The sequence below is a fragment of the Carcharhinus amblyrhynchos genome, chromosome 16 (genome assembly GCF_965287045.1).
Source record: "Carcharhinus amblyrhynchos chromosome 16, sCarAmb.v2.hapA, whole genome shotgun sequence".
Lineage (NCBI taxonomy): Eukaryota > Metazoa > Chordata > Chondrichthyes > Carcharhiniformes > Carcharhinidae > Carcharhinus > Carcharhinus amblyrhynchos.
The window spans coordinates 32,143,926-32,168,221 of record NC_137339.1 but is presented as its reverse complement, the minus strand read 5'-3'; the positions used below and the strand labels follow the sequence as shown (position 1 = coordinate 32,168,221).

Below are 24,296 nucleotides of genomic sequence, written 5' to 3'. Positions count from 1 at the left end.
TGCATGGTACCTCCCAGAGGATGAGGTAGTTCCCAACTAACACTCGAAACAGAAGTCATCAATGTCAGAAAGAAAATGAATGTAAAAAATGGGCACCTCATGCACCTTTGCCTTGGCTCTCCTGCTGACAGACAACTTCTTCATAAGCAGTCAAGCAAGAGAACTGCAGTGACACAAATGGAAGGTCCCTTGGTATACCTTCCACTCTACTTGGGCTAATCATAAGCCCCAGATAAGGCCAAACTTCCTTGATGCGCATGGCTTATCACTTCCAATCCTTCAGAATGAAAAGGAGCAGGGACATCTTTTGGGTAGCAACTTCTGCAACCCACATGTTTGTACTGTGCATTCTTGTAAATTATTCATCCACCTTTCGGCCGCCACTACACCTTACCCTTTAACATTGAGCAACATACTTTGAGCCATGTCTGCCCTACCACATTTTCTGATTCCTAACCAAGCATGTTACAGGCTAAACTCTCAGGCAAATCTTTTTAATATGCAAGTAACCTACTCCAATTGGCACATGGGATTTAGAAACCAATATAGGTCACAACAGGCAGAAATGTTTGCACAACCCCATTCTTGATATTCTCCAAAACTGATACTATGTTGTGCTATTTAGAGAATGAAAATGATTTTTTTGAACTAATTTCTTGACATTTGTCAGGTCATCTCATTAGAAGAAACATACTGGGGGCGGGGAGGTGAGGGGAGGGGGCTATCTTACCAAAAAAATTCTAAGCGCCAAATGAGTGTGAAGGCCTGAGAGAATTGTGCCCCCATTTTGGGAGAGTTCCCAGATGCAACTGTATGGCACTTAGAAAGAAAATGAAGCAAAATGTGACCCTTGCCAGTAGGGGGTGTAGGCTGAGCCTATTCATGGAGGGAAGCCGGTTGCTGAGCTGTAGGGGCGCCTTTGCACAGGCGCCCTGGTCTCCCAGTATACTGTATACAGTGCACTGGAAGATCTCTCACTCCCCTCTGCCCACTTAGACATGCCCCCACCTCCCTGATCGCCCACCTCAGCCATTGCCCCCACCCCTCCAATTGCCACCCCTGTTCCCATCCCCGGCCAATTGCCACCCCCATTCCCATCCCCAGCCAATCGCCACCCCGATCAACCCCATCGACTGATTGTCACCGCAATTCTCCCCACCCAGCCAGTCGCCACCCCAGATGATCCCCAATGCAGAGCGCCCCTTCTACAGAGCTCCCTAGACATCCCCTGCCATGCCCCTGCCCCTTCCCTGGTGGGCAGTGTCAGGGTGCCAAACTGGCAGTACCAGATCTGCACTGCCCAAAGGTCACTACTTGGCTTTGCCCTTAGCCATTCGTTGGGGCTTCAATGACCTTCGTCTCACTGGCAAAGCTATCATGTCAGGTCCCCATTGGTGGGGATCATACGTGATCCTTGCCAATGCGGACCTCCACCAGCGTGCATGTAAGGACAAGTGAGCCTGGACGATTGTGTCTGACACTCGCTAATTATATTGAAAGTCCTAGGCACAAGGCTGATTTCACCATCAGAACAGGGCCAGTAACATCACAAGAAGCAAGAAACCAGGTGCAAACCCAACTTTCCATCTCTCATCTAATCTTATCAGCTCCGTATGTTGATCAACTGGTGTGACAAGCTGGTAGGATTGCCCCCACTGAGTTTAATGGAGTGAGAGGAGTGTAGAAAAGATCTTCACAGAGAAGAAGTTGATTTGCCTATTGTTTGGTTTAAAATTAGAGACAGACAAATTTTGGTGAGCAAGTTCCACTGCCAATGTGCCCTGCAAGTTTGTTGGTGACTATATTCAAAGCAGGTGCTTCTTAGGTAGAAAGGTATGCCTAACTGAAACTCGTGTTGGATACGTAACATGTGAATCTAGGTCCAGCTGTAAGATCCTATTAAAAAATTCATCCACAGATGAATGAAACTTATGCAGTTCAAGCTCAGTCCAATTATACCAGGCCCTGGAGAGCCTAATAACTCATCCTTAAAGGGGCCATTGGAGGCAACTCCAGATGTGGCCACAAAATGGACCAATTTCGAAGCCAGTAAAATTGCTTGCCACAGGTCTACAAATTACAGGTTTTGATTAAAAAAACAGAACAAACACAATGGAACAGAAAAAATCTTACCTTCCACCACCACCTTGGAGTTCCCTTCCAAGCCGCTTGCCGCCCTGACTTGGAAATGTATCGCCTTTCCTTCACCGTTGCTGAGTCAAAATCCTGGAACTCCCTTCCTAACATCACAATAGATGTGTCTACACTACATGGACTGCAGCAGATCAAGAAAGTATCTCACCACCACCTCCTCAAGGGCAATTAGGGGTGGGCAGTAAATGTTGACCTAGCCAGTGAAGCCTACATCCCATGGATAAATATGAATTAAAAAAAAATCTATGACCACTCCTTAAGTTGTGAGTTGTAAATGTTAACAAAATGAGCGTTCCATTAATCGCTTTTGGTTTGCAAACACACAAACTGGAGCATTGATGGAATCAAGTCACTCGGAAGCTAATGAATATTAAATTAGATTTTTGCATTCAGATGTGGAAAACATTTAATCAAAATGGTCACCTAATGTTTAATATTAAAGAAAATAGCCACATTTCCTGTCAATATCCTCTGAAGGATGAAAATAGGGTCACATGAAAAAATGTGCGAGAAAAAAGCACTTTCGGATCTGAGAATCCTGTGAATGAGTTTACTGGTCTGGGCATGTCTTCAGGGGGTAGACAGCAAACATGTTCATTGAGCTGTGACTCTCCCTCTTTGACACCGTTTTACACATCAGAGATTGAACTGATCGTGTCCAAGACACACAACTATATCAATTTTTACATCCTTGCCACTTACTTGAAACCTGGAACCTTAATTCCATCAAACAAGCAATTTCAAAATAAAAGCTGCTTCCACACCCCCAAATGAATATTGAATGGAGGAGGCAAGTAAAAACAAAGCGCTTTTATTAAAAAGACAGCATTTGTGAAAGATGAAAAAAAGATATAGTTGTCGGTTTTGCATTACTTCAAAATACCTGAGCAGATGAGACCAAATGCCAGAAGCAGCATCCTGATTTTTGCAAACAGTGCTGAGTGAGAAGGATTGAACCATTGTTTGTAAACTTGCACAAGTTTCCATCCATTTGTTTAAATGTATTTGAATATAGTGTACTGCTCTTGGCATTTATCCCACCTGCCTGATTCCCCTTTACACTTTATACCTGGACAATAAAAGAGAAAGCCCAGGCTCTTTCTCTTTGGAAAACCTGCTCCCTTATTAATGTCATTATTTACTGTCTTCAGACCTTCCATGACATCTTTTGCCAACAGTTTGATGTTGTAAATTTGCAGTGTGCCATGGTGGCACATCAATTGGTGCCTCACAGTGCTGAGGGACCTGAGTTTGGTTCCAGCCTTGGATAACTGTCTGAGTAGAGTTTGCACATTCGCCTCGTGTCTGCGTGGGATAGCTCTGGGTGCTTCAGTTTCCTCTCACGGTCCGAAGTATAGGTGAGGTGGATTAGCTACACTAGATTGCCCCTTGGTGACTCAGGATGTGTAGGATAAGGGAGTTAAGGGGGAAAATACGTGGTGTTACAGGGAAGAGTCTGGGTGGGATGCTCTGTCAGAAGTTGGTGCAGACTCAATGGGCAGAATGGCCTCCTCCTGCACTGTACAGATTCTACGAACACTGTGGACCCAAACTGGCAGGTGTGTATAATCTTTTCTCACCTGACTAACAATGGAAAGTGTGTTTGGACTGTAAAAATATTTTATCTTCAGAAACGTGTGCACAAGTGGAAAAACTTAATGAAGTTAGGTACTTCTGTGAGGAAATGATACAGAAAAGGAAGTATTTTGTGAATTGATTTACATATATTTACATATTTGTTGCAATTCATTTGTAATTAAAAGTAACACTTCACCTTATCAAATGAAGACTGATGGTAGGAATGATTGAGCTGAAAAATACCTAAATAAAGGAACTGTCCTGACAACACTCTGCACCACTAGATTTTAGAGTTAATTTCTTTCATGTAAACCTAAAATAAAGTAAGGTAGATTTTACCCATGGCCGCCATCACTAAAATTATTTGACAACAATATATCATACAAAACATGGAGACCAGAAAAGTAATAGCTTACTTTTAAAATGTAGGCAGCGTTACATGAGCCATTTCTTTAAGAATCGCAGGGTGGCATGGTGGCACAGTGGTTAGCACTGCTGCTTCACAGCACCAGGGAACCTGAGTTTGATTCCCAAGTTGGCTCACTGTCTGTGCAGAGTTTGCACATTCTCCCTGTGGCTGCGTGGGTTTCCTCTGGGTGCTCCGGTTTCTTCCCACACATCAAAGATGTGCGGGTTAGGTTGATTGGATGTGCTAAATTAACCCTTAGTGTCCCGGGATGTGACAGGTTAGAGGGATTAGCAGGGTAACTAAGCGAGGCTGGGGCCTGAGTGGAATTGTGGTTGGTGCGGACTCGATGGGCCGAATGCCCTCCTTCTGCACTGTGGAATGTCTATGAAATGGAGGTAGTGCAGCGTCCAGGGTGTATTCTTGTCACAAAAGGTAATCGAAGTGGACTCATTCTCAAAATCAAACTATTGATTCCTGTCTATTTTCTAGCCATGTTTCTCTCAGACATTTTACTGGCCATTTTGATTTGAGCTCACTGTGTCTAACAGCATTACTGCACATTAGCGTGCAGTTAAATTGCTCAATCGTGTTACTTTTATATGCTTGTTATTTTAAGAAGTTTGATTTTGCAATGGTTAGATTTATCGTGATGATGTCTGCTCCTGAACGTAAATTTCTTGACTCCAGATAGATGTTCATAACTTGGAAGCCCCCTTGTTCCTTACCAATTGGGATCAACATCAGAGGCAAGGAATTTATTAATGCTATTGTTATGTTTTATGTATATTTAACAACACTACTCTCAGTGCACTAGGCAACAATAATGAAGCTGCCATTTTAGATTGCCATCTCTAACACCAGTATCCAAACATATATTTCTCTGTCAAAATGAAGTCATAAATCTCCCATTGTTCAGTCACTTCTATGTGAGGAAGAGTAGCTTGACTGGCCAACTGAACCAGCAGACTTCTTTATGTCAACTTGTAGGCCGTCATACGCAATACTCTATATTGTTTTCCATTCCTGAATGCTTAATTTGTCACTTCAGTAACTTAATGCTTTATTTTCCACCAAACCCATTGAGCAACTTTCTCTCCGTTCAGGCTGTTGTATTTCGAAAAGGGCACTCAGGGAATTGTCTGTACATCAATAAATACTGACCTGTCACTTCAATAACTTAAAGTTATGAGACTTTCTGTCATCAGACTCCACATTTCTTATGAAGCAGGGTTCATGGGAACTGGTCATGCGTGAGCAGACATGTCCTCTAAATAAGTTAGGGAAGCTCAGGGAGAAATTCACGAAGTTTGCTGTACTGTTTGTCCCGTGAATATACATTTCTTTCATAAAATATTTTACTTTATTCCGCTTCAAGGTCACACTGCAACATTGCCCATTGAGCAGGCCACTGCGAGATGAATATTGCTCAGAATGTTGGGAGGTGTGCAGGATTCCTGTTGGGTGACTTGACTTTGGTCCATTTGCCCCCCCGCTCCCCAGTCCTCAGCAGGGGAGTACATTTTCTGCTCAATGCCACAAGGCACAGCTAAGATAGGCAAAAAAAAATTAAGAGTTCTGTGATGCAGGACACTAAAACGCTAAAATGTGGCACACCAGCCAAGTTGAGGCTCCTCCTTGCATGATCCTCGAGTCCCCTCAAAATGATGTTGCTGTGAAATGAAGGCACAAAGTGTAACGCAAGGTAAGTCTTGCTGTCCTTTTGCATTACTGCTAGGAAATAGGCACATGTGACAGCACAGATGGATATAAAATCCCTACAGTGCAGAAGAAGGCCATGTGGCCTACCAAGCCAGCAATGGTAACAATCCCATCCAACCTCTATCCCCATAACCCAACATATTTACCCTGCTAATCCTCCTAAACTATACATCTTGGGACACTAGGGGCAATTTATCATGGCCAATCAACCTAACCCGCACATCTTTGGACTGGGGGAGGGAACCAGAGCAGCCAGAGGACCCAGACAGTCATGCGAGGCTGGAATTGAACCCAGGTCTCTGGCACTGTGAGGCACTAGTGCTAACCACTGTGCCATCATGCCACCCAAAATTATTCTAAATTAAATTAAAAGGCTGCTCAGGTACTGATTACTGTGAGATGATGCATGGGTGCATGTCCTTGGGGAGAAGGCAGAAACTAATTTGCAAGACACTTCCTACTCCATCTTTGTTGCCAGAGCAACTTTGGCTGAGAACTTACAAAACATTATCCCCTGAGTTTCGGTCATAGTTGGTGCATGGACTCGGACTATGGAGGGGTAACTATAGAGAATTAACTTGTTTTATTTATTTGAAATTTCAAGGCTCCATTTTTCTTCCTTTGCTACATCAGAAATGGTGCTTATGCATAGAAATATAGAAGATAGCTCTTTGAGCCTGCTCCGCCATTCATTACAATCATCCAACTCAATAGCCTAATCCTGCTTTCTCCCCATATCCTTTGATCCCATTCACCCCCAGTGCTATTTCCAGCTGCCTCTTGAATACATTCAATGTTTTAGCATCAACTACTTCTTGTGCTAATGAATTCCACAGGCTGAACACTCTTTGGGTGAAGAAACGTCTCCTCATCTCCGTCCTAAATAATCTACCCTGAATCCTCAGACTGTGACCTCTGGTTCTCGACTTCCCCACCATTGGGAATGTCCTCCCTCATTTACCCTGTCTAGTCTTGTTCGAATTTTATAAGTCTCTGTGAGATCCCTCCTCATTCATCTGAACTCTAGCAAAAACAATCCTAACCTAGTCAATCCCTCCTCATACATCATCCCTCCAACTCTGGAATCAGCCTGATAAACCTTTGCTGCACTCCTTCGAGAGCAAAAACATCCTTCCTCAGGAAAGGAGACCAAAACTGCATACAATATTCTAGGTGTGGTCTCACCAAGACCATGTATAATAGCACATTCCTACTCCTGTACTTGAAATCTCTCGCTATGAAGACCGTTTGCCTTCTTTACCACCTGCTGTATTTGCATGCTTACCTTCAGTGACTGGTGCACAAGGACACCCAGGTCTTGCTGCACACTCCGCTCTCCCAATTTACAGCCATTCAGATAGTAATCTACCTTCTTGTATTTGCTTCCAAAGCGAATAACCTCACATTTATCCAAATTATACTGCATCTACCATTGATTAGCCCACTCACCCAAACTGTCCAGATCATTCTGAAGGATCACTGCATCCTCGTCACAGTTCACCCTCCCGCCCAATTTTTGGTATGAGCTGCAAACTTCACGATGTTACATTTTGTCCTCTCGTCCAAATCGTTAATATATATTGTGAATAGCTGGGGCCCCAGCACCCATTCCCCCCTCATTCTTCTAAATTCCAGTGAAAATAATCCTAACCAACTCAGGCTGTCCTCATATGTCAGTCCTGCCATCCCAGGAATCAGTTTGGTAAACCTTCTCTGACCTCCCACTAGAGCAAAAACATCCTCCTCAGGTAAGAAGACCAAAACTGCACACAATATTCCAGGTGTGGCCTCACCAAGGCCCTGTATAATTGCAGCAAGACATCTCTGCTCCTGTCCACGGATCCTCTTACTGTGAAGGCCAACATAACATTTGTCTTCTTTACTGCCTGCTGCACTTGCAGCATTTCTAACTTTACTCAGCTCTGATAAAAGTTCATCCACTTGAAACTCTTGGCGTGATCTTCTGGTTCTTCATACTGATGGGATCTTCTGGTTCTACTGAAAGCATACTCCACCGTGGGTTTCCCGGCGAAGTGGGATGCAGGACCAGAAGATCCAAACACGAGCTAATGGCATGCCGCCTCCCGCAATCAAGAAAGATGCTGCAGGGAGGCCGGAGAATCCCCCACACTGTTTCTCTCCCTACAGATGCTGCTAACGTACTAACATTTTCTTTTCTTATTCTATTTGCTTGGTTGGCATTGCTGTATAAAGACTTGACATAATCAGTGTTGTGTCTGCAACACTCAGAGTTTATCCCCAGCCCCTTCATAGTTTCACAATTCTAGGATTTATATCCTTTGTTATTTCTTTCTATGATTAAGATTGTGCAACTCAGCCACATTTCTAGTAGCTTTCTCTATCTGTAAATATTGACCAAGGCCTTCTGTAGTTGCCAGTTCCTTCCTCAGATTACCTTCCTTCAACCCCCAAGTTTACTTGCACCTGGGATTGAAACCATTCAGAAAGCTGCCATTTGACTGGGCCAAACCAAGACAAATACAGAGGTGGATTTGGATTGACGTTAGAGGATGGGAGCATTTAGGGGGAAATATGGAAAGAGTGAGAGATTTCACACACAGATTGGAAGAACATGTCGGCTTCAGTCAGATCCCATTTAGTCACCTGAGCTGACCGAATAGCTGGGGTCCCAGCACCGGTCCCTGTGGCTAGTTAATGCCTGCCAATTTGAAAGGCACCAATTAATCTCTACTCTTTGTTTCCTCTCTGCCAATAGTTTTCTATTCATCTCAATACACTTCCCCAAATCCCACATACTTTGATCTTGCACTATAATCTCTTATGCGAGACTTTACCAAACGTTTTCTGAAAGTCCAAATATACCACATCTACTGGTTCTCCCTTGTCAATTCTACGGGTTGCATCTTCAAAGAATGCCAACAAGCTCGTCAAGCATGATTTCCCCTTCATAAATCCATGCTGATTCTGTCTGATCCTGCCACTGTTTTCTAAATACTCTGCTATAAAGTCCTGCAGAATGGATTTGAGAATCTTCCCCACAACTGATGTTAAGCTTACTGGTCTATAATTCCCTGTTTTCTCTCTATGTCCCTTTTTGAATATTAGAGTGACATTTGCTACCCTCCCATCTGCAGGGATTGTTCCAGAGTCTATATAATCCTGGAAGATACCATCAATACATCCACTATTTCTAGAGCCACTTCCTTAAGTGCTCTGGGATGTAGATTATCAGGCCTTGGGGATTTATTCATCTTCAATACCATCAGTTTTCCCAGCATCATTCCTCTATTAATATTGACCTCCCTCAGTTTTTTCCTCTCTCTAAATCTTGCATTCTCCAACATTTCTGGCATTTGATTTGTGCCCTCTTTTGTGAAGACAGAACCAAAGTATATATTCAGTTGCTCGGCCATTTCTTTGCCCCCAGTTGGACATTCCCCCCATTTCTGTCTGTAGGGGACCTACATTTGTCTTCACTAACGTCTTTCACTTCACATATCTATAGAATCTCTTAACGTCAGTCTTTATGTTCCTTGCAAGCTTACTTTCATACTCTATTTTCCCTTTCTTAATCAATCTCTTGGTCCTTCTTTGCTAAATTCTAAACTGCTCCCAGTCCTCCGACCTATTATTTTTCTTGGTCAATCTGTCTGCTTCTTCCTTAGATTGGATATTCTCTCGAATTTCCTTTGTAAGCCATGGATTGGCCCTCTTGCTTTTGTGCCAAACAGGAATAAACACTTGCTGCAGTTCCCCCATGTGTTACTTGAATGTTTCCCATTGTCTATCCATTGTCATCCCTTTATGTAACTCTCCCCAATCTATCAAGGCCAACTCACACCTCATATCCTCATAGTTTGCTTTATTAAGGTTCAGCAGCCCAGTCTCCAAATCAATGACTTCACTCTCCATCACTATAAAAAATTCTATCATGTTATGGTTGCTCATCCCCAAGGGATCTCATACAGCTAGATTGGCAGTGATGAATGTTTTATTTTTACCCGCATATAAATTGGGCGGTTCCTAAACCCGAAACACTACACTTATAGTGTCCCTCACCCTTCCACCTCCTCTAACCTAAAGAGGGTGAGTGAATATTAGGTAAGCTCTTTCTTTCTTTTTCTTGTTTTATACCACAAGTTTATCTAGAGGGGATAGAAGGGAAGGCAGTGCAGTGTTCGTCCTGCGAATGTTTGAGGTGAGGGAAGCCATCTGTGTCCTGCTGATTTCACCTGTGGGAAATGCACCCATCTCCAGCTCCTCAAAAACCGCATTAGGGAACTGGAGCTGGATGATCTTTGGATCATGCGGGAGGCAGAGGAGGTCATAGATAGAAGCTTCAGGGATGTAGTTACTCCAACGAATGATGATGGATGGGTGATGGTGAGAGAGGCTGGCAGGAAGCAGTCGGTGCAGGGATTCCCCCGTGGTTATTCCCCTCGGCAACAAGTATACTGCTTTGGATACTGTTGAGGGGGACGACTTACCTGCGTTGACCAGATCTCCAGCACTGAGTCTGTCCCTGTGGCCCAGAAGGGAGAGCAGGAGAGCAATAGTTATTGGGGACTCGTTAGTGAGAGGGACAGATAGGAGGTTCTGCGGCAGCAAGAGAGACTCACGGATGGTATGTTGCCTCCTGGGTGCCAGGGTCTGTGATGTCTCGGACCGTGTCTTCAGGATCCTTAAAGGGGAGGAGGAACAGTCACAAGTCATGGTACACATCGGTACCAACGACATAGGTAAGAGAAGGGATGGGGATATAAAAGAGGAATTTAGGGAGCTAGGGTGGAAGCTGAGAGCCAGGACAAAACATGTTGTCATCTCTGGTTTGTTGCCATGCCACGTGCTAGCAAGTTGAGGAACAGGGAGAGAGTGCATATAAACATGTGGCTACAGGGCTGGGTAGGAGGGAGGGTTTCAGTTACATGGATAATTGGAGCACATTCTGGGGAAGGTGGGGCCTGTACAAACAGGATGGTTTGTACCTGAACCAGCGGGGCACCAATATCCTGGGAGGGAAATTTGCTACGGCTCTTCAGGTGGGGTTTAAACTAATTTGTCAAGGGGATGGGAAAATGAGCTGTAGTCCAAAAGCCAGTCTTGAGGGTCGTGAGGTACCGAGGAGGGTATCAACGTTGCAGGAATGTACCAGCAGACAGGAAGGTGGGTTGAAGTGTGTCTACTTCAGTGCAAGGAGCATCCAGAATAAGGTAGGTGAACTTGGAGCATGGATTGGTACTTGGAACTATGATGATGTGGCCATTACAGAGACATGGTTAGAACAGGGACAGGAATGGTTGTTGTAAGTTCCGGGGCATAGATGTTTCAGTAGGATAGGGACTGTGGTAAAAGAGGTGGAGGAGTAGCATTGTTAATCAAGAATAGTGTAACGGCTGCTTAAAGGCAGTTTGAGGGGGATCTGCCTACTGAGGTAATATGGGCTGAAGTTAGAAAAACAAAAGGAGCAGTCACATTGTTAGGAGTTTTCTGTAGGCCGCAAATAGTGATAGAGATGTGGAGGAAGAAACTGCAAAGCAGATTATGGATGAGTGTGGAGGTCATAGGGTAGTTGTCATGGGTGACTTGAACTTTCCAAATGTTGATTGGAACCTTTATAGGTCGAATAGTTTGGATGGGGCAGTTTTTGTACAGTGTGTGCAGGAGGGTTTCCTGACACAATATGTGGATAGGCTGGCAAGAGGTGGGGCCACATTAGACTTCGTACTGGTAATGAACTGGGCCAAGTGTTAGATTTGTTTGTGAGAGAGCACTTTGAAGAGCACTTCTCAGACTGGAGACCTGTTATCAGCGGTGTCCCACAGGGATCAATGCTGTGTCCTCCTCTATTTGTGATTTTTATCAATGACTTGGAGGAAGGGGCTAAAGGGTGGGACAGTAAATTTGCTGATGACACCAAGATTGGTGGAGGACTGTTGTAGGCTTCAAAGAGATATTGATAGCATGCAGAGCTGGGCTGAAAAATGGCAGATAGAGTTTAGCCCTGATAAATGAGAAGTGATTCATTTTGGTAGGACAAATTTAAATGTGGATTATAGGGTCAACAGCAGAAACATAGAACAGTATAGCACATTACAGGCCCTTCAGCCCTCGATGTTGTGCGTTCTGAGGAATGTGGAGGAACATAGAGATCTTGGGATTCATATCCACAGATCTCTGAAGATTGCCACTCAAGTGGATAAAGCCGTGGAAAAGGCCTATAGTGTGTTAGCATTTATTAACAGGAGGTTAGAGTTTAAGAGCTGTGGGGTTATGCTGCAACCGTACAGGACCTCGGTGTGATCACATTTGGAATATTGTGTGTAGCTCTGGTCACCTCACTATAAGAAGGCTGTGGAAGCATTGGAGAGAGTGCGGAGGAGATTTACCAGGATGCTGCCTGGTTTGGAGGATAGGTTTTATAAGGAAAGGTTGAGGGAGCTATGGCTTTTCTCTTCAGAGTGGAGAAGGATGAGAGGTGACTCAATTGAGGTTTATAAGATGATGAGGGGGATAGATAGAGTGGACATTCAGAGATTATTTCCTCGGGTGGATGTAGCTGTTACTAGGGGGCATAACTATAAGTTTCATGGTAGGAGATATAGGAGGGATGTCGAGGTGGGTTCTTTACTCAGAGAGTGGTTGGGGTGCAGAATGGACTGCCTTCTGTGATAGTGAAGTAGGATACTTTAGGAACTTTGAAGCGGTTATTGTATAGGCACATGAAGCACACCAGAATGATAGGGAGTGGGTTAGTTTGATCTTGGTTTCGGACAAAGCTTGGCACAACATTGAGGGCCGAAGGGCCTGTACTGTGCTGTACTGTTCTATGTTTCTTATGTTTCTGTATTACACGGGTATGATGGGTATAGAGGAATGTGGGCCAAATGCGGGCAATTAGGATTAGCTTAGGGGTTTTAAAACAGGTAAGGGCAGCATGGACAAGTTGGGCCGAAGGGCCTGTTTCCATGCTGTAAACCTCTATGACTCCTCTATGACTCGATGGGCTGAAAGGCCATTATCTGGGCAGTAGACCTCTGTGACTGTAAGGCAGACAGTTAATGCTTAACAGTGCATTTTATAAAGTGGCTGTGCTCAATCTGTTCTTACCATATCACCCTATATTATCATTACCCAGCATGCAATTCATTCCATTTGCTTCCTGTCAGAGTACAATCCGGCCAGTTCCCCAGCATAGTCAATCCAGATGGAATAGGGTTCATGAATATTAGGTCCCAAGCATCATTTAGAACATGCCTCAGATAATCCATGGCTTCAGTTCAGACTTCTGGTGAAGGAACCTCTCCTGCAGATTTGTCTTGTTAAAAAATACCTAAAGATATTAGTCGGTGAAAATAGATTATTTTGCGAACTTCAAATAGGACAGGTTCCAACCATTAAATATTGATTTAGCCCTTTTAACACAGAAATTTTCTCACACAAAAATAGATGGAATAAACCAATGGATAAAACAGTGGATGTGAAAACTTTGGAATCGTTTAAGAACCAATTGGATGCTGCGATGAAGCAACTCCATGATCTTTATGGATGGGTGAATTCAGATGAAGTGAATGGCTTTTTCATCAGATCTGGGTGTCTAACACTGTATCAACTGTTAGTCTGAATTTGTAATATTTTTTGAACTCACATTGACCCTTGTGATACCGACCAGCGTACTGCACAATGTGGTTTCCCTTTTCCTGTGAGGCTTATGATTGATAATAACACCCATCGCTGATTCTTGATTTTTGATACTTCTAGTGTGAAATAGTCTTTTGGGATTTGCTGGACTGTATAAGTTGCATAAATAGCTTTGACCATTTCTTGGCTTCTGTGTTTACAGCTGAGGGCGCATGCAGTTGACATGAATGGAAACAAGGTGGAAAATCCAATTGACCTTTACATCAATGTTATTGATATGAATGATAACAGACCAGAGTTTGTGAACCACGTGTACAATGGGAGTGTGGCTGAAGGATCAAAACCAGGTAAAAAGAGAAATATATCATCAACAAAACTACACATTGCAGCCTTTTGTGTGATCCCTAAGTGTTGACTCAAAAGCTTTAAACTCCCTCTGTGCAGGTTAACACAATAAGACACTGTTTCAGACCGTGCCGAATAATAATGTTTCTTCGTGGGTTAGGGATCAAGATTGGGTGACAGACAAATCATAGAATCATAGAACCCTGCAGTGCAGAAAATCTTAAAGAAACCCGAAGAATTATACAATCGACTGTTACTTGTAAAAACCATTCTTATTTATCTATAGATTTATGTATATCTCAGTATTCCACATGAGGTTGTATCTCTGCTTCCCACCCAATCACAGCTTCTTTGTCATGTGACATTGCATGATAACATCAGGTGCTCCTGATGTTAACCCTTTACTCTTCCAAATAGAGTTCAAATTGTTATAGTTCAGGTCAGAAACTCCAAAGTATTTTATGAAGCCCGTTTGAATCATAAATTTTGCATTTTGAATGTGGCTAGAACAAGCATGAGATGTTTCACTTCAGGTGTGATTCAAAAGACCAGGAGGAACTTCTATCAAACAAATATTATTTAAGAATATAATTAACACGTATAGTAAGAAAATTGGCAAGAACTTTTATCAGTTACAAACAAGAAACAAAACAACCACTATAATGTATAACTCCTAATGTATATCTCTAATGTCTTCAAATTAAAACCAAAACTCATAGACAACAAAAACCCTTTTCACATGTTTAACACGGCACCTTCAACTCCTCACATGATAATGGAAATTTGAGTCCCTTGGTTGAAGTCTGCAGTTCTCTGGATTCACTCCAAACAGTTTGAAGGCAAGACAGCTTCCCAAAGCATCAGAGAGACTCTGGTCCAGCCCCCAACAAAATTTTCTAAACAACAGGGAGAGTGGGAAGACACTTACTTTTAGCTTGCTGTTCCTGCTAAAACCCAGCTCCAACCTGCAGCTCCAAACTGAAACTAAAAATGAAAATCCCTGTCACCTGAGCTGCAAACAGTTTTGTTTCTCCTCCCAACACTGTCATCACCTGAGGGTGTGAGCATGATTTTAAAAAAATCTTAAAGGTACACTAATATCACAAAGGTCACAGCTGACATTACCAACTTGAGCTCTTTAGCTCAGAATTGGGTGGATGAACATTAGTAATGTGCAAAACCACCTGGCAGTTATAGATTAGCTTGAAAATAGGCCAGTATCTCTTGGTTGGATGTGAATGTGTGGCATAGAAGACCTTAAGTATGAAGTAATTGAAAAGGACTAAGACTAAGTTCATATACTCCGTGCACCCCAAAACATACGGGACAGAGTTCTTCCAAGCTCCTGCCAATGGGTTTGGTGGTGGGCGTGGGAGGAGAATATGGTGGGAGGGCCAGAATTTGTTGCATGCTAGTGTAAATTTTCAGTGTGATCTCCTGCTGATTCCCACCATGGCAGGTTGAAAAACTACCAAAGATCAGCATAAAGGCCAGCATGGTGGCACAGTGGTTACCACCACTGCCCCGCAGCACCAGGGTCCCGGGTTCTATTACAGCCCTGGGTGACTGTGTGAAGTTTGCATATTCTCCCCGTATCTGCATGGGTTTCCTCCAGGTGCTCTAGTTTCCTCTCATAGTCCAAAGATATGCAAGTTAGGGGGATTGGCCATGCTAAATTGCACTACCACAGTAGGTAATATTCTACATTTCCATTGCTGCTATGGAATTTAGTCTCAAATTGGGAGAATTCTGTCCATTATTCCTTCTTTCTACTGTTGAAAACAACATTTCTAACACATTTTTCACAAGACTTTCCAAAATTTTTTTGACTTAAATGTATGAAATATCATATCATGCTGTTGTATTACGAAATATTTATAACACAGAAGCAAATCATTTGGCCCAACAGTTCGATAGTGATATTTATCCTCCATAGCAAACTTCTCCTGCCCTGCTTCAACTAACCCCATCAACATGTCCTTCTATTGCTTTCCCCCTTATTTCTTTATCTTGCTTCCCCTTGAATATATCTACACAGTTTATCTCAATTACTCACTATGATCATGACTTCCATCCTTTGGATAAATTAATTTCTCCTGAATTCTATCCAGTTATCTATTTGTGTTTCCCATTTCTTTTCTCATCCACAGTTGGAAACATATTCTCCATGTCTACCTTATCAAACACCTTAACATTCATATAGACCTCTGTCAGGTCACTCCTCGGTCTTCTTAAAGTTTTGACAATATGATTTTTTTCAGAAATACGCAAGTTCTATAAAACCAATCAACTATTAGTTTTCTATACTTGTGGACAGAATTCTCCCATTCCGCCTGCCACAGGAATTGTAGCAAGCGGGACACGGACCATGCAAAGTTCCGTTGACCTTGGGTGCGATTTTCTGGTCTTGGGGCGAGCGCTGCTGGAAAATTGGATCTTATATGTCCGTTCAAAACTTCACTGATTGGAAATCCAATGATTTTTATTAATTCAAAGTATTGATTGTAATGGTATACCTTTTTTCTTCCCTTGACTTTTTCCATTACCCCATACAACTTCCAAGACTGACCTATCATCGATTCTCATTGCCAGACCTTTTCTTGTAGCGCTTTAAGTTTTTACGTGTCCTGGTCAGCAACAACCTGTCCTGGTACCCCCCACCCCCCACCCCCACCCCACCCCTCCATGCTGACGCGATGGTTAAGAAAGCCCACCAACGCCTCTACTTTCTCAGAAAACTAAGGAAATTTGGCATGGCAGCTATGACTCTCACCAACTTTTACAGATGCACCATGGAAAGCAATCTTTCTGGTTGTATCACAGGTAGGTGTGGCTTCTGCTCTGCCCAACACTGCAAGGAACTTCAAAAGGTCATGAATGTAGCCCAATCCAACATGCAAACCAGCCTCTCATCTATTGACTCTGTCTACATTTCCCACCGACTTGGCAAAGTAGCCAGCATTTTTAAGGACCCCACACACCCCAGACATTCTCTCTTCCACCTTCTTCCTTCAGGAGAAAGATATAAAAGTCTGAGGTCACATACTAATCGACTCAAGAACTGTTTCTTCCCTGGGGCCATCAGACTTTTGAATGGACCTACCTTGCATTAAGTTGATCTTTCTCTATACCCAAGCTACGACTGTAACACTACATTCTGCACTCTTTCATTTCCTTCTCTATGAACAGTATGTTTTGTCTTTATAGTGTGCAAGAAACAGTACTTTTCACTGTATGTTAATACATGTGACAAAAATGAACCAAATTAAATCAAATGTTATCCTGACTTTGGAATGACCACCAGTTCCTTTTCTTGATCAGCTGATAGAAGGGCATTAGTTAAGGATTGGAAACAATTTTGAGCAGTGGTGGGCATGGTGGCCCAGTGCTTAGCATTGTTGCCTCATGCCCCCAGGGACTCAGGTTCAATTCTGACCTCGGGTAATTGTCAGTATGGAGTTAGCTCGTTCTCCCTGTGTCTGCGTGGGTTTGCTCTGAGTGCTCCAGTTCCCTCCCACAGTCCAAAGATGTGTGGATTAGATGGATTGGCCATGCTAAATTGACCTTTAGTGTCGGAGGATTGGTGGGGTAAATAAGTGGAGTTACAGGCATGAGGCCTGGATGGTATTGTTGCCGATGCAGACTTGATGGGCCAAATGGCCTCCTTGTATACTGTAGGGATTCTATGATTAAAACATTGCCACCAGATAGTACTTTTAGTTTTGTTAGAAAGGTTGAGTGAATGATCCGTGTGAAAAAAACACTTGCTGCTCATCTCAGGTATAAGAATAAATTACACTAAAGGTCTAATTATAACTCTGTTCCAGATCCTAAACAGACCTCATCAAGAGCCATAAATCACCGTATCACATTAGCAAATCAATGTCTAGATTTGCCAAGAGCAGTCTTCTTTTTTTCCATTTGTTTCATTTAGAGAACAGCTTGTGCAGTTAGAGAAGAGGATAAATTAGCTAATATAAGCAAATGTGTTTTAATTGTTTGAAGAATACCTTTTGTAGACTGACAAAACAGTTACTGCAGTGTTAAAATTGCAGTGAAACATTTCATTTAAACGGAAGGTATGCAAATACTGAAATTAAGCAGTCATTTTATTTATCTTATTAATATGAATTTTACTTTTACTCTCCTGGAATTTGTTTGTGCTTCAGTTCCATTTAAATGGCATGAAGCTTTCAAAAGGCAAGTAAGTTATACTTTGTATTTAAAAAAAAAGGTATTTTCTGGTTAAAAAGACTTGCATTTATTTAATCCAATACACTTCATGCTTGAAGTGCTTAAAGTTCAGCAGTGTATTTAGTTTACACATTATGGATGGGATTTTCCAGCCATGCTCGTCCCAAATCTGGGAAAATCCCACCTGAAGTCAATGGACCTTTCCATGGTCTGCCCCCTTCACCCGCAACAAGTCACGTGGTGAGCGGAACGGAAAAATTTGCCCCCATAGGTGGAATTCTCCCATCTGGGACATAGTCCCATCATGGCAAATTTAAAGTTAAAGTCTATTTATTAGTCACAAGTAATGATTACATTAACATTGCAATGAAGTTGCTGTGAAAGTCTCCTAGTCGCCACATTCTGGCACCTATTTGGGTCAATGCACCTAACCAGCACATCTTTCAGACTGTGGGAGGAAACTGGAGCATCCAGAGAAACCCACACAGACACGGAGAGAACGTGCAAACTCCACATAGATGGGGACGGGAACAGGAATTTTTTCCTGCTGTGGCGGGGGAGGAAAGGGCAACAAGAAATCACACCGTGGCCAGAATTTTCTGTTCCCCGTTACATTGGGTGGGTTCAGCAAGGGGAGCAGAAAATATGACAAGAATTACACCACTGTAAACACATGGGGAGGAATTTGATGAGGATGGTTCTTGGTATCCAGCGTGCGTGAAAATGAGAGCATTCCTGATCCATTTTTTGGGTGAGTTTTTACACCCAATCTTATGCATATAAGGTGGCGAGATGGCACAGTGGTTAGCACTGCTGCCCCACAGCACCAGGGATTTGGTTTTGATTCCCGGCTTGGGTCACTGTCTGTGTGAATTTCGCACACTCTCCTGGGTCTGTTTGGCTTTCCTCTGGGTGCTCGTTCTATGGCTATGTTCTCCCTCAGTGTACCTTAGCAGGCGCCAGAGTGTGGGACTAGGGTATTGTCACAGTAACAGGATGCAAATTAGTTCCATGCCCGCCCAGCAAGATTCCTGATTCTCAACAGAGAGCAGAATTGAAAGAGCCCACTGTAATTTCACGCCAATGTAATATCTATTTATGGGCCTCCTGCTGAATCCCATCCCATCTCACCCACCATTGATCCCACAAGCAGGGACATAGAAGAATTCCATCCTACATACCTAGTTTTCTATCAGCGTGGCCTTACAGGCACAAATTGCATTCATTTTGTATGTTTTGCCATGGTATTGTCATAGTAGTGTGCACATTCTCAAACCCGTGTGAAATCATTTGATTTGATTTATTGCTTTATGTACTGGGATACAATGAAAGGTATTGTTTCTTGTGCGTTATACATGTAAAACGTACCATTCATAGAGTACATAGGGGAGAAGAAGAAATGGGAATGGAAAAGGCGCATTCATAGAATCTGCAGTCCAGAAGAAGGCCATTTGGCCCATCTTGTCTGCACCGACCATAATCTCACCCAGACCCTATCCCCATAACCCCATACATGATCTTATTGAATGGCGGGGCAGGCTCGAAGGGCTAGATGGCGTACTCCTGCTCCTATTTCTTATGTTCTTATGTATGTTCTTATGTACATTAACCTTAGCCAGCCCCTGCCGACACTAAGGGGCAATTTTGCATGGCCAATCCACTTCATGTTCACATCTTTGGACTGTGGCAGGAAACCAGAGCACCCAGAGGGAATCCACCCAGACACAGAGAGAATATGCAAACTCCACACAGACGGTGGCCCAAGCTGGGATTCGAATCTGGGATCCTGGCACTGAGAGTCAGCGGTGCTAATCACTTTGTCACCGTGCCGCCCCATAATAATAATTAGTGTTGTTATGCTAATTATTATTTCAAAGCTGACTTATGTTTGGTTTTATTTTGGAATATTTTCTGCTATATGGTGGAAACTATATCTTCCTTTACAAAGAATAGCCTGAATTTGATGGGATAAAAAAAAACACCAAGTCACAGACTTGTGAGACGCAGATTCCAGTTGTTGTTTATTTACTGCTTGAGCCATTACTAAAATTTTCTTTTAATTATTCATGTCTGATTAGTTACAAACAAAAGGGGACTCCCTTTGGCCCTAACAGAAATTTACATCAGGAAGGGAATGAGTGAACACTTTCATTTTGTGCAGATTAATTGCTACTCCCTAAAGCCATAAGCACAAAACACATTGTCATTCAAGATGAATGTGCAAGGCCGCTCAGAAGTAAGCTTGGCATTCTCTGTAATTCGGAACACTTATTTTCCCTCCTATTTTCACTGCCATTACAACATCCATTTTGCTCTGCCCTTACGATGTATTATTCACTACCGTTTATCTCTTATGCTAAACTGATACAAAACCATTTTCCCCTGCTCTTTTCTTTCTTCCTTGTTTCTCTGGACTGGCCTCTTCTCAAAGATAAGCCACAGGATCATAAAATATTATAGTGCAGAAGAGGGCCTTTGGCCCATCGAATCTGCACTGACGCATGAAGGTCCCTGACCAGCCCACCTAATCCCATTTGCCAGCACTTGGCCCATAGCCTTGAATGTTATGGCATGCCAAGTACTCATCCAGGTACTTTCTAAAAACTGTGAGGCATCCCACCTCTAACATCCTCCTAGGCAGTGCATTCCAGACTGTCACCACTCTCTGGATAAAAAGGCTTTCCCTCAAATCCCCCCCTAAACCTCCCACATCCTCACTTTTAACTTGTGTCCCCTCGTAACTAACCCTTCAACTAAGGGGAGCTCCCTGTCCAACTTGTCCATGCCCCTCATAGCCTCGAACACCACAATCAGGTTGCCCCTCAGGTTTGAAGCCTGGTAACAAATGTGACAAGCTGAGCCATATGCCAATCTTCATACAACTCTTTCAAAGATCAAAGAACAATGCAGCTCAGGAACAGGCCCTTTGGCACACCAAGTCTGTGCCACATCCTTATTTAGACCCACTACTTATTGCCCATATGGTGTTTCTACCCCTCTGTTCACTTTCTGGCATGTGTCTATCCTGATACTCTTGAACATTGCTAATGTGTCTGTTTCCACCACCACCACTGGCAGTTTGTTCCAGGCACCCACCACCCTCTCTGTGGAAAAACTTTCCACGCAAGACATCCCTAAATTTTCCCACTCTCACCTTGAACTGGTACCCTCTTGCAGTTGATCTTTCCACCCTAGGGGAAAATCTTGGACTATCCAACCTATCTCTGCCTCTCATAATCTTGTAGACTTCGATTTGGTCATCCCTCAGCCTCCATCTTTCCAGTGAAAATGATCCGAGTTTATCCAACCTCTCCTTCTACCTAAAAACCCTCCACCAGGCATCATCTCGGTCAAGCTTTTTTTGCACTCTGTCCAAAGAGGGTGATTTTTCTTTGATTTAATTTGTGTTTTGATTTGAATAACAATCTCACAAAAGCAAAGTGAGCCCAGAACCTTCTGGAAAATCAACACTGAATTTAGCAGGCACCAGTTAGTGGTCCTTTTAGATGATGAAGAGTGCGGTCAGTTGCTGAAGTTCTAACGCCTGTCAAATATCTTGTATCCTTTTTTTGCTGTGCTTCTTGCTGTCACACAAGCAACATTGTTCCCACATTGAGTGATATGCAATTTAACAGCCAGTAGAGTCACTCATCTTCAAGGGAACATTTTTAGACTTTGACACTTTGTTGATAATGTACATCCGAGAGTGGCACTATCAAAGACTTGGCAATCTAATGGTGTCACCAGTGATACAGAAATGATGGAATTTCTCCTGGCCAATTCAATGAATGGCATATCATTCCGCAGTTTTTGAACTCACATCATTATCCAAGTAACACTTGAATCCATTTTTAACATCTTAAAATAGAAACATTTGCAGTTCTAAGTTTAAAGCAATCATGCATTTTATCTTAAAGGTGTATACAGCTCATTTTCAGCCTTATAATTACGCCTTTGTTGTACTATGTGACTTAATTCCATCTTCATCTTATTCGTTCTATCTTTATTAAAAGCTAAAGGCACAAACTGTAGATTTTTTTATTATATCTACGGATGGAACAGATTTTGTAAAACAGCAAGTTAGTATCGGAAAATAATTTTGTAAGCAACTGTGTCCAGGATGAGTAGAACACTTGAGCTCCCACTCTCAATACTGTCATCAGTGTGAGGTGCTCAATGAAATCTTCTCAATAAGGATAGCGGCAAAGTGTTGAATGAGTCACCACAATAGCCTGTGTGGCTATTAATAACGGTTTCCTGAGCAACAATGGCAGAGGTCTGGGAGCTGGTTAGTACACCGTCCAATTAGTCTTGGAGGATGGAAACAAATATTTAAATGAAAATTAATTGTCACTTTTCCTAGAAAAGTATTAATTTCTATTAGAGCATGTGCCTTTCAATATTTCAGAATCATTTTAAATGATAAATCACAAGATTGAATTTTAAAACATCAATGATAAGATGTGAGCTGGAGAATTTATTTGCTAATAGAATCAAAGGCCCAGATTTTTGTCCCTGGATCGGGCGCTCAACTGACCTTCAATGATGTCCGCCCACAGGTTGGATTTTCCATCAGCAGGCGTGAGGATGAAGGTGAATTTGATATAGGAGTTGGGGGGGTGACCCTGGAATAAATGTGGAGGCTGCCAGATGCAGAGGCCTGCCTTTGTGCTCCAGCACTGTGTTTGAACTAATAAACAAAAACAGCCCTCTAGCAATGCCCCCATCCATTCTGTATGTCCCATCCATGCAAACTGACACCCCCACTTACTCTTCATGGCCCCTCATGTCAACCCATGCTCCTCCATCCAATACTCATGGCCCTTCATACACTTATGCCAAATAATACCCCTCTATCCATCCTCTCATACCCTGGTGCCAACCTAGTGCCAACTTGTGCCAACCCATTCCCCCCACCTACAACCCTTTGCTCTTACCCCCTCTATACCAACCCGCCGAGCATCCTTGGACAGTTCCTCACCGACTTTGGCATTTCCTTGACAGCTTTGACACTTCATTGGCAGATTTCAAAAGAAAAGTTATTTAACAGTTCTTTGACAGCTAGATACTGCCAATGAAATTTGTAAAAAAAGGTCTGTAATTATGTGCACTTTTAACAATTCCAAACATTACCTTGCCTCTCCCAAAGAGTATCTTACTTCTCCCAAAAGGTGCCTTGCCTCTACCAAAGGGTGCCTTAGAAATTTCAGTCATTTTCAGTATTTTTGCATTGAAAGAGAGTTTCTCTGCCACAGTAAAAATCTGGGCCAAAATAATTTTCTTCCCAGTAAAATGTACTTGGGATTAACAGAAACAAATATGATAGGGAGTCTGTTGTCTATGAATACTTTGATCAGTTTGTGTATCTCAAACACTTTACCCAGGTGCCCATATTTAAGAGATGAACAAAATGACAAGCCTCAGTTTGTAGTTCAACCCAATTTTATTAACAAGTTCAATAAATATTAGCTCAGTTTCTTTCCCCAAACTGTCCGAATTCTGCCAAAGATCCTAATACTACCCATGCCGATGAACTTGACAGAGCCATGGGTCCAATTCTTTGAACCTTGCCATCTCAGAGTTCTTGTCTTCACTCTCTTCTGTTGTCTCTGTGTTGCCATCGAGTTTTGTCTGAAGACTTTTTGGCCCAGTTTTCGCTGGAGGTGTCTCTTGTTATCCCCCCTCTTTATGCCCTTCTAGGAGGTTCTCTGACTTCCAGCCAACAAGGTTTCTTGATGGGAGTCACAGCACCCAGTGAGGTTTCAAATTCCTTACCTGGAGGACAATTAGTGCATCCGGGGGTCTATTGCCAGGTATGCATATTCCACGTAGCACCCCCCTCCCCTCCCCAAATAAGGTTGTGGCTAGAGACCAGAGAATCTGGCCAAAAGCAAGAAATGCACAACTATCTAATAAATGTGGTCAGGGTCAAGTCCTTCTAATGTCTGCTGCAGGGGCATGCCCTGGCTTGCTCTAACCTGTATTGCTTTGGGCCTTGACCTGTCCGGGTTCCCAACAATCGTTGCTGTTCACTGCAGCAGTTTAAAGTGTCAAAGCAGTCAAGGAAGTGCCAAAGTTGGTGAAGAACTGTCCAAGGATGCTTGGTAAGTTGGTATAGAGGGGGTAAGAGCAAAGGGTTAAGGGTGGGGGGAATGAGTTGGCACTAGGTTGGCAGCAGGGTATGAGAGGCCATTGACAATGGATACGTAAGAACATAAGAAATAGGAGCAGGAGTAGGCCATCCAGCCCTTCGAGCCTGCCCCGCCATTCAATAAGA

The 24,296-nt window shown here is 43.0% G+C and overlaps 1 protein-coding gene across 1 annotated transcript in view; it reads left to right on the top strand.

The window, feature by feature from the left end:
• The window catches only part of LOC145353946 (cadherin-4-like), a 608,947-nt gene that overhangs the window by 472,235 nt on the left and 112,416 nt on the right, over positions 1-24,296 (top strand). The window contains exon 6 of the mRNA XM_080204964.1: positions 13,683-13,827. Within this exon, the coding sequence (XP_080061090.1) occupies positions 13,683-13,827 (145 nt within the window). The remainder of the gene's footprint in view (positions 1-13,682; positions 13,828-24,296) is intronic.